Source organism: Natrix helvetica, assembly GCF_964273705.1.
Source record: "Natrix helvetica genome assembly, chromosome: 6".
Classification (NCBI taxonomy): domain Eukaryota; kingdom Metazoa; phylum Chordata; class Lepidosauria; order Squamata; family Natricidae; genus Natrix; species Natrix helvetica.
Genome location: NC_138553.1, coordinates 63,851,773 through 63,869,065, shown reverse-complemented (window position 1 = coordinate 63,869,065; position 17,293 = coordinate 63,851,773). Strand labels below are relative to the sequence as shown.

Here is a 17,293-nt window from a genome sequence, read left to right as displayed (position 1 = left end):
CACTGCTTGAATGTTTAAAGTAATCATTTCTAAGAACTTTAGAGAACAGAGTCAAATTATTACTAATAGCTCTCTTCCTGCGTTCCACCCTTAAATGTTCATGCACCATCAAGTATTTCTTCTACACATTTCTATGAAAATAGATCCCATTGCCTATGTGGAAATAGAATGTAATCCAATTAAAAATGAATCTAAACTTAGCATTAATATATAGTGTTTGCATGCTAGATTAAATATGATTACTTATATGAACTTTAATATATTCTGAACACTTTAAGTACGATGTTTGTATAGATCACTTTTATTTTTTCAATTTATAATTTTCAAAAGTTCAGTTTGCTTTAAAAATTCTCTGAAAAATAAAAGAACAAAATAAATTATGAAGCAATATACAATTGGTTTGCAACTACATAGCTTCAGCAGATAAATTGTACAATAAGTTACAGTAGGAAAACCTATTAATACTAAATATTATATCAAATTTAACTAAATAGCTCAATTTCAAATGTTGAAATATATTTTATAGGTCTGGTGAATATTCAACAGATTTCTATTCCATACTTCAAGTTTTTGTAATTTCCCTTCAGTTTTCAAATGAAGCATTACTAAGTAATTTAGTGATTCAAATGTATGTTTTGAGGAATAAGTCAGTGTTTTCTCACACAAAAAGAATACAAATCATTAGAACAAATTGATATGAAGTTTTGCAGGTTTTATAATATATATTCTAGACAAATAATATTCTACATGATTAAATCGTATTCTGCCCCATACATCCCTACGACCCATCCGCTCGCACAGAGAGGGACTTCTCCAGGTGCCGTCCACCAGACAGTGCCATGGGGCGGCGCCTAGGAGCAGAGCCTTCTCTGTGGCGGGCCCAGCCCTGTGGAATGACCTCCCCCCGGATATTAGGACCACTACTGACCTCCGCTCCTTCCGTGTTAAGCTCAAGACCCACCTTTTCCAAATAGCTGGCCTGGCTCAACCATAACTTCGTAACGCTCCTGATGGGTTTTTTAATTTAGTAATTTTATTTAAGGGGATTTTAAATTGTGTTTTTAATTGTGTTTTTTAATTGTGTTTTTAATTGTCCTTCACTTATAAGTCAACTCTCCTCCATGCACATATGTATATGTCTGTTCTTTTTGTATATATGTTTGTCTTATGTGCATTTTTATCCGTTTTGATTGTACGCCGCCCCGAGTCCTTCGGGAGAGGGTTGCGGCTAATCAAATAAAATTATTGATTATTGATTGATTGATTAAATACCAATTGGATAAATGATAGGTTTATTTCAACTCATTTATTCATGCGACTATCAATATATTGATAATCTGTACATGGCAAACTCTCAATAATTAGAATGATGCCTCTTGAAATAGAACATTGTAATTAAGTAAGATAAATGTTTAAATCTATCTTTATAAACTGTGAAAACATTAGCTGGGTCTTTGTGACATAACATTGTGCACAATGTGGGCTGTATTAATAGCATGCATATTATGCTAAAATATATTTATATTCAGAAAATAGAAAGGACTTGATTATAGGAATTACGTTATTTCAAGGGTTATTTTTGTTAATGTTTCTTTTGGGCCTGGAGGCCTCTTGAATTAATGCTTGTTTGCTATTGCCATCTGTCTTCCCATTAATTGCAAGAATCTTAATTTCAAAAAGATAAAAAAGGATAAACCAAACCAAGAGACTGTAAAAAAAAATTGCCTCACATATGAAGAAAAAAACTTCTATGAATATCAAATATAATATGAATACGTATTCTTTACCTGTTTTGCCTGTGTTATAGATTAAGGTGTCCTCTGAAGTTTCTTCTTCCCAACCTTTGAACTTCAGTTGCTTGAGGTTCACATTTACTTGAGAGAGATCTTCATCAATATTTATAGGTGACTGCTTGGCACCATTGCATGCTGGATATTTTTTCCCCCACTTTGTTTGATTTAAGGCTCCTAAAAACCAGAACGAATCCGGGAAGTAATTTATCTAAACATATTTGATAGATTTTCATTTGTTTATGAAAGCCACAAATTATGTTCTAAAAGATATTCTGTTAATCTCTGAAACAACAAGACTCCCCTCTAATTCACATGCTTTTACAACATCAGAGTGATATTCAGCCAGTTCGGACCGGTTTCGGTGAACCGGTAGTGGCGATGATCAGATGGTCCGGCCCACCTGCCCCTGCGCTATCCTGTCCTATATTTCCTTCTTTCTGGCTCAGCTGATTCAAGTGGCACTGCTGATTTCTGCGCCTCCGCTGTTCTACTTATCGGGGCTGCCTTAGAATGTAAGCAGCTGAGCTTCAAATTGCTATATTTTGAACACTACACATAAGTGCGTTAGGTACGCCCATGAACCCAAAGTGTGCGCCCACCAGGGACGTGCGGTCAGGGGAGACAGGGGAAGCAGAGCCTCACCGCTCTCATCATGAAAAAAAGGGAAAGGCGCTGAGGAGCCTCGGGGAATGGGACCACGTGTGCAGGAGGGAGGTGCAGGAGGCTCCTCTAGCCTCAGCCTCCCTCCTGCACATGTGGTCCCATTCCCCGCCTTCCTGAGTTGCGGTCCCCTTCATGTTGACTCAGGAAGGCGGGGAATGGGACCACGTGTGCAGGAGGGAGGCTGAGGCTAGAGGAGCCTCCTGCACCTCCCTCCTGCACATGTGATCCCATTCCCTGTCTTCTGTCGGGTTTGATGCCAGAGCTCATGGTTCCAGGGCGAATGCGCATGTGCGAGCGGCTCCCTTCCTCGCCCTGAGCAATGGCCATGGCTGATTCCAAGAAAACTAAGCGGGGTCAGATTTGATTAATCTTTGGTTAGGATGGGGACCCAGGAAATCCTAGGCGGAGAATGGGACCACGTGTGCAGGAGGGAGGCTGAGGCAGCCTCAGCCTTCTGCACACGTGGTCCCATTCCCCGCCTTCCTGATGACATCACCACCCTCACCAGCCATAAACCTCACTGCATGTCACTGGCACCCACCGAACTGGTTGTTAAACCGGTTGCATCCCACCACTGATGACAATGCCAGAAAGGTTGTTACGAGTAACATTGACAAATATCCTGCCAGATCACAAATCCTCAGCAAAGCTAGTATATCGAAGTATGAGACTTTTCCTTGAACATGAAGTTTGAGTTATAGCACAATCATTTTCAATTTCATGGTGTCTACAGTAGAAATGCAAGAGGGACAAATGTTGACATGTGCATGTGGTAAAGATGGTTTCACTGGAAGATGGGTGAAGACGAATTATAAAGATCTGTGTCCTCGACCTACAATTGCAAAGGAACCTGCCCATCATGGTTGTAAGTAGTGACCAACTTGATTTTATAACCATTTTTATGTGTCTATGGAGATTCTCAGTCATGCAGGTCATGGTTGTCCCAAAGGTGTTTTTTTCAAGAGGCAACTGGACATTCTAGTTTTTCTTTTTTCTTTGAACACATTTCGCTTCTCATCCAAGAAGCTTCTTCAGTGAGAACTGAAGAAGCTTCTTGGATGAGAAGCGAAACATCTTCAAGAAGAAAAAAGAAAACCCAGAAAACCCAGTTGCCTCTTTAAAAAGCACCTTTGGGACTTTTTTGAGGTGGTTTTAAAGCAGTGTTTCTCAAACTTGGCGTAGCATAGCTGGCTGGGGAATTCTGGGAGTTGAAGTCCACAGGACTTAAAGTCGCCAAGTTTGAGAAACACTGTTTTAAAGTGAAACTATTGTTTGTTATGAGATGTTTTTGCTGAAAATCATAGATAATATTAGAACTACTACCGACTTCCGCTCCTTTCGACAAAAACTTAAGACTCACCTGTTCCGGTTAGCCGGCCTGGCCCACTTATAGTTCTACTCTTACCTCCTGGCGGATATTTTATTTGGGATAGCTTTTAAGGTTAATGTTTTTAACTTTTTAAAATTTTTAAAAATTTTTATTCTAACTTCACTAAATTGTACAGGGAACTTCTACTACCTCCTCCAGTCCTATATTTAATTTATTTATTTTATACTTATAACATGTATATTTACTGTTTAACTATTTTAATATGACTGTACACCGCCCCGAGTCTCTTTTGAGAGAGGGGCGGTTTAGAAATCCAATAAAGTTAAAGTTAAGTTAAGTTAAGATAAGCACTATTTCATTTGGCAAAAATGTGAATTGCAGTCATGTGACCACAAAATATTGTTAACAATTGTTTGCTAAGCACCCAAAATGTGCTCAGGTGACTGTGGGGCTGTCGGAACATAAAGTTCCAACTTACAATCAGTCTCTTAACAACCACTCAAAGTTACAGCAGTACCCCACTCCCCAAAACAAGTAACTATGACCTGGTTCTGAAGTGGTGTGTAATACCGTGTCACGTAATGTTTCAGTATGTAATCATTAAGTAAGCATTTATTTTAACCACAAAAGGCTGATCCTTTGTTTTGTCCTCTCTTTGGTAAGGAAAGTATGTGCAAAGTTTGATGATCTTTCTCATCTTCAATGCTACTTAATCTGGTCTTAACCTTGGCAGGAATGGGTGATGCATTCCAGGAATAAGACAAGATAAACTTATCTCTTTGGGTTGGCAAAATCAAGTGAGACAATGCTTTTGAGAACAGAAAGGGCTAATTATGCTTTAGAATCTATATAAACTGGTAGGCAATCCCCATGAGATGCACGTTCCATGCAGACCTGACTGAGACAAGTGCTGCATAACCAATAGCTTTGAAGAGGCTCACCATCATTTTTCTGGGTTCCCTGACTGGCAGAAGAAGTCTTTTGTCTCCCTTTTGTTCTTGAATATTATCTGATTGCTATTTTATATTATAATGTTATCTTTAATGTTATGTTGTTATACTGCTTTGGAATAAAGCCATATTAATGTTGTCATTGCTTCCGAATCCAAAAGTACCCATCACTCAAACTTGCTGGCCTGGACACAGAGCAATATACAGCATGATGCATGTAAATTTTGAATCAGGCATCAGGACACAAATATACAGTCATGGGCCATATATGACATCATATATCAATTTCATCATTTTAGCATCATTGCAATTTTTTTGCAGAGACTACTGGTCATCTTCATTATCCTCAACTCCTAGTTCATTTATTATTGGTTTCTATTTTAAAGAAACTCAGTTGGTTCTTAGATTAATATTCAGTCCTTTTTCTCAATCACTTTGGTTTCAAAATTCATTTCTTCGGCAAAGTTGACCTATCAAAGAGTGACTCCTCTTAACTTTGCATTTCTATATATTTTCCATATGTGTAATTGACCATAAGAATGTCAAATAATGTTTTAGTGCAAGAGCAGTAAAGTTGTGTTAATAGTCCTTCTTTCCGATATAGCATCTGTCAAATTTAAAATGCCCCTATCATGCGAGGTCACCAAATCTCCCTAGATTTCCATATCCTTTGAAATTGTTACAAGGTTTCCTGTCACAATTCCATCATTTTATATGTATTGTTAATGTTAAGTTTTCACAAGGCATTTATGTTTGCATGAAAAATGTGGTGAGCTAGTATTATTTCAGTCTATTATTTTCACCTATTTTCCACCTCCTTCATATGACAAGAAAGAAATGTGTATCACTTGACAGATCCCAGAATCACCAACTTAGGTCTGAATACCTGAATACATGTTGAATACCTCTAAATGAAAGTATATTCTGGATTAAGGTTCCTTTCACAAATTCCAAAAGAATGAAACAAGAACACTTATGAAGCCACTCAGCTGCAGTCTAGCCCAGTGATGGCGAACCTATGGCACGCATGCCACAAGTGGCACGCAGAGACATTTGTCAGGGCACGCGAGGCGCTGCCCTGTCAGCTGGCCAGCACGCATGCGCGCGCTGGCCAGCTGAGTTCACCTTTTTAAAAGCTATTTTAAATGACTTCAGGGTTGTTCAGAGGGTGGTTTTAAGCATTCCGAAGGCTTCAGGGACTGTCCGGAGGCTTCCCTGACGCCTTCGGAGCGCTTAAAACCACCCTCCGAGCAAACCGGAAGTCACTTTCGGTTTGGTCGGAGGGTGGTTTTAAGCATTCCGAAGGCTTCAGGGACCGTCCGGAGGCTTCCCTGATGCCTTCAGAGCGCTTAAAATGACCCTCTGAGCAACCCGGAAGTCACTTCCGGTTTGCTCGGAGGGTCGTTTTAAGCGTTCCGAAGGCTTCAGGGAAGCCTCCGGATGGTCCCTGAAGCCTCTGGAGGGCCTCCGGGGGGCGGGGGAGGCTCTTTTCCCCCTCCCCAGGCTCCTATAAAGCCTCTGGAGCCTGGGGAGGGCAAAAAAAGCATGTAAAAATGGGGGGGGGTCACGCGTTGTGCGCGCATGCGCACTGGGGGGTCACGCATTGCATTATGGGTGTGGCACGCCCACACATGACCCCCCTGCGCTCCCCCCACTTGTGGCACGCGAGCCAAAAAAGGTTCGCCATCGCTGGTCTAGCCATTGCTGAAATGTTGATGCTGTACATACCATGCTGGACAGTTGCTTTGCTAACTTGAATCCCCAATACTAAATGATTCATGAGAGTGAGAAAGGAAACTGACATCACACATATCATTATGCCAACAAAAGTGCTTTATAGTCAATGCTATCGTTTTCCCAGTTGCAATGTATAGCTGTGAAGGTTGGACCATAAGAAAGGCTAAAGAATTGACGAATGTCATTATGGCTACATATCACCCAACTCCGTATAATCCCCTGTCTCATTTTCCCACAATAGAAAATGCATAGTAGAATAATAGAAAGTGTGGCAGGCCTGAAGGCCAAAAAAGAAAAGATGGCTTGCAGGCCTGACACATAGAATGTAACAACATAACTCAACTATGATTTTCTACCATTATGGCAGGATTCTTTCTGAGCAATATTTCCAGGAAATTATTTGTAACAGAAAGTTCACTTAAAAATAAAACAATCATACTACCTCCTCCTAGTCCTATTTTACCAATCTCTAAAAGTTAATAATTGTTGTCTATGAAACAACTGACTGCTTAGATTTAAATGTTACCAAATTTTAACAAAGCTTTTAATTATAAATCTAACCTTGCAAACTGTGCCACCCATTTAAATTAATAGTAGACAGCTACAATTGCATCAAAAAATATTATTACATTGGCATTTTGCTTGATTACTCTCATTTTTGCTGACTTCCATATAATCTGTCACAAAGAACAGAAATATATAACAGCCTGTCATCTCCTCATTCTCTGCCAGAGCAGGTAATTACTATGATTTTCAAGCAGCAATTGTTCTATCCTACTCTGAAAATATTCTTAGCACTGTACTTTCCTATGTCCTCTGTTGCTTTTTGGAATTAATCCTAAAATGCTAGTCCTGCAGCTGACAGATACTGTATATTGGATTTTTTTTATATAAACAAAGTTTTATTGGTTTTCAAATATATAGGGAAGGGTAAATAGGTATACAAATTTTTTTGGCAGCTTTCATACTGCTGGTAGAGATCCCAGCATGGTGCTCATTTATATAACATTGTACAACAAATTTATAGAAGAAAACAGTAAACCAAATCTTACTCTATATTGTTAGTCTTGTGTTCCTACATGTTTCTCTTTGTCATTTTCTAATATATCATTAACTGCTATTGTTCCAAATAATTTTATTTTTGAGATCTGAGCCTTTTCGATATTGCTTCTTCCTCCCTGTCGCCAGAGAGAGCCTCAGTGCCTCCCTCCTTCCCGTCTTGGATCTTACTGTCTTGTGTTTTACTGTCTCTTTCACTACTCCCACTCTGTTCCTCCTCTGAGAGTGGAAAATTCTTTTTAATGAAGGCCTCCGCCTCCTGGACTGTATTGATTCTGATCCTATTTCCCTCCCAGAAGATTAACATCCCCTCCAGAATCAGCCATTTAAACCAGATCCCTTTTTCATATAAATTTTTTTGCTAGGGAGGAAAATTTCCTCCTTCTATCTCTTATTTTTTTCGGGATCTGTTTAAGAATGGTGATCTCTTCACCCTTATATTTCAATGGTCCCTCCCTTTGGGTCGCAAGTACCTCGTCCCTTGTGGATCTCCTGACAAACTTAACATGTATCTCCGTCGGAACATTGTGTCTTCTAGCATATGCTGAATTTATCCTATAAGCTAGATCCATATCCCACCATATTTGTTTTTTATCTCTCTTGAGATAATCTGCTAAAATTGTACTCATAATATCTTTAAGGTTTTCATTCTCTGTTTCTGGTAAGTTCTGGAATCTAAGAAAAAAGGACATTCTTTCAAATTCTACTTTTGTCTGAAAGCTTTTCATATCTATGTTTGCCTTATGCATTGCTTTCACTTCTTCCCCCAGCCCCGCCATTCCGTCCTCTAACACCAAAATTCGTTGTGTATTTCCAGCTATATGTTCTTTAACCACTCTGAGTTCTTTGATCTCAGCTCTCATTTCATTCTGTCCCTTCATAAGTTCTTTAAACATTTCCGTAACAGATAATTCCTTAGGATCCTCCCCAGCCACTGTTTTCTGCAACATTGACGATATCTTAGACTGTTGCATCGTGGGACTTGGGGCAGCCGATGAGGGGGCTGAGTGCGCTTTGCCGCTAGGGGGTTTCCTTGCCGCCATTTGTTTAAGTTCAAAGATGCAAATCCTTGCCAAGGGAAGTGGTGTCAGAGGGTTTCACAGCTACGCTGGTCTCCAAAGGAAAACAATCGCAACAGCACCTAATTTGCAGTTCCAAGAGTAAAATACACCAAGATGAATGGAGAGAAAAGTCAGCCAAAGATCAGAAGATCCTACACAGGAGGAGGTCCCAGTTTCCCTTTGGGAGAGTAAACAAGCAATCCACTTTTCTTTATTCTCTCTTTGGGAGTAACTTCAGAGGACAGACTTCATTTGCATAAAGACAAAGAAAGAGGGACGAGCGCCATCTTGGCCCTCCCCTTCGCAGGGAAAGAAGTTGCCAAAAGTTTTTTGTTTTAAAACAACAGTTCAGAGTCGTTTCCAGCAATTGTGAAAGTCATTTTCAATTAAAAGTCAAATAAATCAGTCTTTTAACCTCTCTCTTCCCGAGGGTCCATTTTCAAAGCTGCTTAGTCCGAGCAGGGGAATGGTAACCCCCCCCCCCTAATCTCTCTTCAAGGACAGAAACACAAAAGACTCACAAAGTGATTGTTGCTTTTCTCCTAAGTCCTCCAAGAGCATTGGTCAGGATCCCCACCTTCAGTCTCCAGCTGCACTTCTCCAACTTTTCTTTTAGCCTCTGGAGCCATCCGATGAGAGGGCAGGCAGCGCGAAACTGTCTCTCGCCCCGCTCCACTTCCCAGCTCCTAGGCAAAGCCGAAAAGCACCCCAGCTGGCTGCCGCCAAATGCGGGGTGCCTCGGCCAGCCGCCCTTCGGCAGGACCCCCCTACAAGGGCTTCTGTGTCCCCTAAGGGACCCACCGGGGAGACGAGCGGCAGACAAACATGTCCGTCATCGTCCGATCCCGGAAGTGACATCACTGTATTTTGGATTTTTATTGTTTCCAATACAGAAGAATTTTGAAAGAAAGGAGGTTGAAATTCTGTCGATGAGTTTAATAAATTGATGGAAGAGAATATTTGTAGCTGAGGGTTGAACTGTGGCATTGTTGATGTACTGATGATGTTACCTAATGTGGTAATGAAATGTCTGCAAGAAATCAGCCAAGCTCAGAGAGCATCAAATACCCCACAGTTTAAGAAAATTCTGAAAACTGAAAAAGTCTGGAACCAAGTAAGCAGGGAGAAGTTAGCAGAAGAAAAAGATCAGGGAGAGGGCTACAAAGGGGGGGGGGGAAATCACTAGTGGATCCCCATTGTTCAGTGGCTCAGAAGGTGATTCATCTATTCTAGGTCCTAGCCCCATGACAGCAAACCTATGGCACGTATATGTGCGCATTTCCCACCCCCCACCCCGCCGCACCCCATTCTGTGCCTGGGAGGCCTCCTGCACCAACCTGGAAGCCAAAACGGGGTGCAGGGGTGGTGCCCTGTTTTGGGCCTGGAAAGCCTCCTGGGGGAGAGGAAGGGGACGCATGAGTGGGGACGCACGCGCATGTGTGTGTGGGCGCATGCACGGGGGGTGCTTGCATTGCATTTTGGGGTTGCGCACATGTGCTTTGGGCACTCAGCACCAAAAAGGTTAGCCATCACTGTCCTAGCCCCTTCCAGTCACATGATCCAAAGTGGACCACATGCAGCTTTTACAGTCCTTCCCAGCACTCTCAATGCAATATGAACGAAAGCAACACTTTACACTTAGAAACATCACTTTGTTACACAAAAGAAAACATAGGTGCACCTGGCTTTTGGTAAGAAGTTGGAAGGAATTCCAGAAGTCATTCTCTGCATGCTGTGGCTACATTATTTATCAATGCATTATATACACTAAAGGTTTTTTTTCTTTTTATTTCTCCCTTTTGTATTGAACAACCAATACATACAATGGCACATTTGGATTTCTCCCTGCTAGTCAATTTGTTTCCTGTTTAGGAGGCTGCCGTACTTATGCCCATGTGATATTTCATGTTTTTTTTCTTGTTAATAAATGTACAGACATTTCTAAAATTCTGTTTTCACTTGTTATTATGGAATACTGAGTGTAGATTAATGAGAAAAAATGAATTTCAACAACTGTAGAGTCAGGCTGCAGCCTAACAAAATTGACAAAAGTGAAGGGGGTCTGAATACTTTCTGAATGCACTGTCTACAGTATTTCAAGAGCCCAGGAAAACCGTCAATAGAGGAAATGTTCAGCGACCATTTAATTTTAATTTTAAATACAACAATACTGAACGAGACACTTATGGCTGGTCCTTACAGTTGCAGCTGTTACAATGTCCCCATTGTCACATGATCACAATTTGGGCACTAAGCAACTGGCTATCAATTACAATAGTTGCAGCATCCTGTTATCATATTTGTAACCTTCACGGTAGTCTTCCAACAAGAGAAGTAAATGGGGAAACTGACAGGAGATTGCAACTGTCTATCACATGTTCCTCTACCCAACAGCCATGGGCAAAGTGCCTAACAAACACAACCACTGGAATTGCTGCCATTAAGTCAGCATGGTCACGGGACATCACACTTAATGACCTCATTGTTTAATGACGGGGTTCACAATTCCAGTTACATTTGTCAGCCAAGGATTACCTTCATTATAGGGAGTAACTATTTTCAGGTTGAAGTCTAAAATATCCCAAAGAGTTCTTGCATGAATTAATAAGAACTGAGCAAACAGAATAAGTTTGTGATAAACAGTGAATAATATATGCCATTTCTTTAACTGAATGGATTTCCTTCCAGAGAAAATATCAGAACTTTTAACCTGATAATCATTCTGAAAATTTAAAAGTTCATATTCCACTAATTAAAAAAAAGGACTGCTGTGAACAGCTGGCTAGGAAGTGACATTCAAGCTAAGCTTCTTTCTGAATTATATCAGTATAGGTGACCTTTAAAATAATTGTAGTCTCAGTGGCTGTAGTTGATTCTGAGTTATAAATTTATAGATCAGAAAGAAGACAAACTTCACAGTCTGTGGAGCAATGTCACATTTCTGTGTGGCTGTAATATTCCATATAGATGGCATTTTGGGATTTTTTCTATTTTAAGTGACATGCATATTTTAAAGTTGGAGTTTATGTTACAACTCCACTCCCTTATAATAAATATTTTAGAAAGTCATGCTGAATCTTTCAGATTCAAATTTTGGTCTTGTGCTCCATTATATTATTGCTAATACGTTTTATGTTCTCTCTCTCTCTCTCTCTCTCTCTCTCTCTCTCTCTCTCTCTCTCTCTCTCTCTCTCTCCGTGTGTGTGTGTGTGTGTGTGTGTGTGTGTGTTCATGTATGCATGTCCTATCCATACCTACCCTCTGACAGGTCCCAACACTGTCACAATGGCATCCAAGAACATGTCTACTGTATTAAATTGACTTTCCCTAGGAGGATTGAAGCAGATTAGGGAATGGATTTATCACACTTAGTCGAAAACCATTGTCATCTGAACTTTGCTGGGAAAATAGACCAATTATGGATACTGAATTTATTATATTTAACTGGACAATTGATAAGAGATGGTATTAAGAAACAAACATGAATATTTGATCTAGAAGGAATTATTCTTAACTGATAATTTCAGATAAGTAAGATGCCATTGTAAATTTTCTGTAAATTGATTACAATAATAGTTTGTTAACAGAGGGTTTTGAAACTTTAACCTTGCCTTTCTCGTTATTATTGTTCTTCCTGCTCACTATTTTTTCAGTAATATAGCATATAGATGACAGGTCAATAATCTGAAAATAGATTTACCGGTTTAAAATTTTTGGGAGCCTGTTCCGCAAGGGGTGGGAAAATAACATTGATGTATTAATCAATGTTCAACTGGGGGGGGGGGATAATATATGCATATGTGTTGGTTTTTGTTTTTAATACACTTTTTCAATGTCTTGTTTGTTTTTTGTTTTTGGGAGTTTTGCATTTTAACTTTTTTTCAAATAAAATAAAACTAGATTAAGAAAAAAACAATACATATTTGCCAATGGAAATTTATCACTAGTTTAATTTAGTGCTTAAGGCAACAAGCTAGAAACCAGGAGACCATGTGTTCTAGTACTGCTTAGATATGAAAGTCAGCTGGGTGACCTTGGGCCAGTCACTCTCTCTCTCAGCCCAACTCAACCCACCTCACAAGGCTCTCGTTGTGAAGAAAATAGGAGAAGGAAGGAGTGTTATATATGTTTATTTCACTTCACAAAGGACTGAAGTTTCAGTCCTAGATACATTTGCAGAAAGTAGGATTTATGGGTATACATGGGTAGGATTAGACGGCCCTTGAGTTATTAAATAATAACAATAAAGATAGGATAGTAAAAAAAAATCTAATCTCACAAAGGAAGCAAATATATAGATGTTCCAGGATAATGTTGCAGGATTTAATCTGGTCAGTCACTACGACCAGAAGTTAACTCTTCCGAGCCTTTGAACTCGTGCTGGAGCAGATCCTCAGGGAATTTCTCTCTCACCAGAATGTGTAGGATGGGCTCCAGCATGAGTCTAAAAGCTTGGAAGACTAAACCTCTGGTCCTGGTGACTGACCCAGATTGGATCTTGCACATCTAAATCTAAACTAAAGAGTGAAACAAAGGAAAACAAAAGATGAAATGATAAAATTAAGATAAAAGAATAAAAGAACTTCCTTTTGACAGTGTAAAACAATAATTTCAGTTTCAATAAAAACTGAATATCTTGAAAAGATTGGACACTCCACAGTGGCAAAGTATCAAGCCAATCAATATAGTTTCTTATTTAGTTTATTTAGTATTTATTTATTTTATTAGACAAAGACATCTCTGGACATCAAAGTGACAATAGACCAGGGACGTGCGGTCAGGGGAGGCAGGGGAGGCAGAGCTTCAATGCTCTCATCATGAAAAGAAAAAAAAAGGGAAAAGGGAAAAGGCACACGTGGTCCGATTCCCTGCCCTCCTGAGTCAAAAATGAAGGGGACCGCGGAGTGCGCTCTGCCAGCTCGCGCTCCGTGGTCCCCTTCATGTTGACTCAGGAAGGCGGGGAATGGGACCACGTGTGCAGGAGGCTGAAACTGCCTCAGCCTCCTGCACACGTGGTCCCATTCCCCGCCTTCCTGATTACGTCACCAGCCTTACCAGCCATAAACCTCACCGCATGTCACTGCAATAGACAGCTTGTTAAAATTATGAAAACAGATGCCCCCATATCCTATATACAGTAATTAGTCTGAGATAATAGCAACATCTTCTTACATTTTCTTGAAGTTAGATCAATTAGAATAAAAGTCAAGCAAAAGGATACACATTTTCTGTATTGCATTGTAGAATCCTGGGCCCACTAACCACATGGTGCTGATTAGTGCTAACAAAAGAAACTGGCAACAAGGCCAAACCCAAGAATGCACAAATTTGCTATCCTGAATAGCATATTTTTAAACACAAATTAACTATTGGAAAGTAAATAAATCAGGAATCCTGGCAACAATAAAAAACAGAATGGAAACAGAATTCCCAAAAGACACTTTTTCTTTCCTTTGCCTAATAAATATCTCATAATCCACAGACATGCATGCAAATTCTACACCATCAAATGATGGAATGTATAAACCTTATTGAATTTTGTTTTGGTGCAAAAATAATGCTGTTAGATTCTTGATTCTTTTCAATCAGTAGTAAGAAAACAATGAAGCAACTATGAAAACACATTGGACTGGTGGCATTTTTAGGATATAGGAGTGATGATATATGCCTCACCACTAAGAGTAATTCAAACCAGTTGTAAGAATCAATTAAGTTGATACATGACCTGAACACTAAAATCCTAATTGAAAAATATACATATGAATCTTATTTTTATCTGTATAATTTCTGTAATAAATTATGCATTCTCACATTATTCATCATAGTATTATTCTGCATATATGTCAGAATAAGAGATAAAATAGGCAGAAATGTTACTTTGTATTATCTCTTTCTGACATTTTCAGTAATCAATATTATTTTGAAGCCTACAGAGCATGAAATTCATACTATCATTCTAGTCCTACATAATGAAATCTTACATTTGGAGAGAAATAAAATATTTTAGAATGGAATATAACTAGTATTGTTTGGGATTATCTATCTATCTATTATCTAGATAGATAGATAGATAGATAGATAGATAGATAGATAGATAGATAGATAGATAGATAGATAGATAGATAGATAGATAGATAGATGATAGAATATATCTATTTATCTATCTATATTATATCCCTGTATATAATATATAGGAATCCCAGTAAGGGTATGGCTAGCTGATGAGAGCTAAATAGCTTGAAATAGATCTATACTAGTCTCCCTTTATTTATTTATCAGCACAAATACAACACACACATACACACACACACACACACACACACATACAAACACACACACATACACACACACACATACATTTTGTGTATTGTGTCACAACCCCTGGTATGCCCAAATATGGGAGGGAGCATACTGCTTCCCTTTTCTGTCTTTTGGATCACCCTAGGAGTCATCCGGGAAGAAAGCCATTTTTTATGTTGCCTTCTTACATTTGTGTTGTACATACATACATACATACATACATACATACATACATATATATATAATACAAATATAACACACACACACACACACACACACACACACACACACACACACACACACACACACACATATATATATATATATATATATATATATATATATATATGATTAAAAGCTAATATTTCATACTGGTCATTAAGAAAATGGGATAACATTTGGTGACTTTTTAAACCAGTATTATATTATTATATTGCTTCTAATAATTCTGTACATTTCTGGATGCACATTTTCTGTATTCAGGAACATTTATTTTTCGACCAATTTTATTGCTTATTATGGTAAAATCTGTGCTATATATGAATAGGGACAATTAATTTCTTTAAGGAACTATTGTTTTATCCCATTATCATCTTAATACATTATATGGAAACTCTTATTACTCATTCTGCTATCTCCAAATCCACTATGTTAGAAAATGGAGAATAAGATAAAAACATTAAAACTATGCTAAGTGTGCTTTTACGTTCTTCAAACTATACATATTATCTTGACATTTTTATTAAGAAATTCTACTTTGAAATCTGTGTATATTTTATTAGAACTCTGCCTTGTTATACTTCTGCAGTTGTTATAAACTCTTCTCTTAGCATTATCATTGTTTCAAAACTTACTATGAACCTCTCACAGAGAAATCAGTGGTGGTTTACTACTGGTTCTGTGCGTGTGGCATCGTTTGGTGGGCGTGACAAGGGAAGGATACTGTAAAAACTCCATTCCTACCCCACGTCAGGGGAAGGATGCTGCAAAAATCTTCATTTCCTCCTGATCAGCTGGGACTCAGAGAATAGATGGGGGCAGAGCCAGTCAGAGGTGGGGTATTTACCGGTTCTCCAAACTACTCAAAATTTCCGCTACCGGTTCTCCAGAACTGCTGAATACCACCTCTGAGAGAGATCATATAATCAGTAATAATATAATTGGAGATTAATCAGAAATTACATTTCTGCAATTCCAGGATTTGAACTATAATCATGTGAAGGGTGTTTATATAGTTAATAGTTTAGCCATGAAGGGTAATCAAAATTTTAATATTCATTTTCCCGTAAACTTTTAGTACCCTTTTCACATCATTTAATGTAATATTCCCTTAGTGTTAATTTATATCATTGAAGTCAACGCTACAATAAACCATTTTTTATGGATTTGTGCATTTTTATGGTCAAGCAAATCATCCCTGATTCTTTCAGCAGCCAGTGACATGTTGTTTCTTTGACTGTATGTAGTTCAGTAATACTGCTCAGGCTTGAGAAAGCAATTAAATGAAATCATAATTCCCAGTTTAGCATATTCATTAATTAACCCAGAAGAGATGGGACAAAAAAGGTTACTTCTTGTGTAAAACAATACAGGCATTTACTCATCATGGTAATCCTTTTCCAGACAAACTATTATATACAGTAGGAAATAGAGTAAAAGATAATAAACCAAATAATTAGGTGTAATATAATACAGCTAAATGTATTTTATATTAACTAGAACCATTCATACATCCCTTTGTATCTTTGTAAACCATTTGTGCTTTTACCAACTCCACAAACCATTTCAGTATTGTGTTTTTGTTCTTAAAATGCCGTGCCTTCTGTAAAAATTCCTGTTATTGAGAACTACAATTCTTCAACAAATTTTGACATCTAATTATATAAGCCATTTACTCCTCAATCTTCTCAGATTTAGTAATATGTTATTTTGATACAAGATTTACATATTATGCTTATTATAATTATAATATATACTTGTTATATTAAGAAAATGCCTTAGACTATTAATTCTTTACAACTACATTGATAGACCTTCTACATGCCATTTTCCCATCCTTAATACATATGTTACTAAAATACAAACACTAACCTAACTTGCTGTAGGTTTTTGCCCTTTATTTTTAATTGGAATTGTTCTGTCAAATATGACTATCTTGCTCTTTGGCACATTAATATTAAAAGGCATAATCCTAGTGGCATTTTATACACTGTCTATATACATATAATCTCTATACACATTGTAGACACATTAAGCACACTGTAGAATCACATCCAAATTTAAACATTTTATAATTCCACATGCATTTGCAAACTTACCATTTCTCAACAATCTCAAAACATTTATAATGTTCTCATCCATTTTTCTTACATTAACACTTGATGTATCAAATTTGTTTCA

General features: G+C 38.3%; 1 protein-coding gene across 6 annotated transcripts in view; it reads right to left on the bottom strand.

Moving 5' to 3' along the window:
* The window catches only part of PTPRZ1 (protein tyrosine phosphatase receptor type Z1), a 133,218-nt gene that overhangs the window by 54,533 nt on the left and 61,392 nt on the right, over window positions 1-17,293 (bottom strand). For all 6 annotated transcript variants that reach the window (XM_081958405.1, XM_081958407.1, XM_081958404.1 and 3 more), the window contains exon 3: window positions 1,788-1,967. In XM_081958405.1, the coding sequence (XP_081814531.1) occupies window positions 1,788-1,967 (180 nt within the window). The remainder of the gene's footprint in view (window positions 1-1,787; window positions 1,968-17,293) is intronic.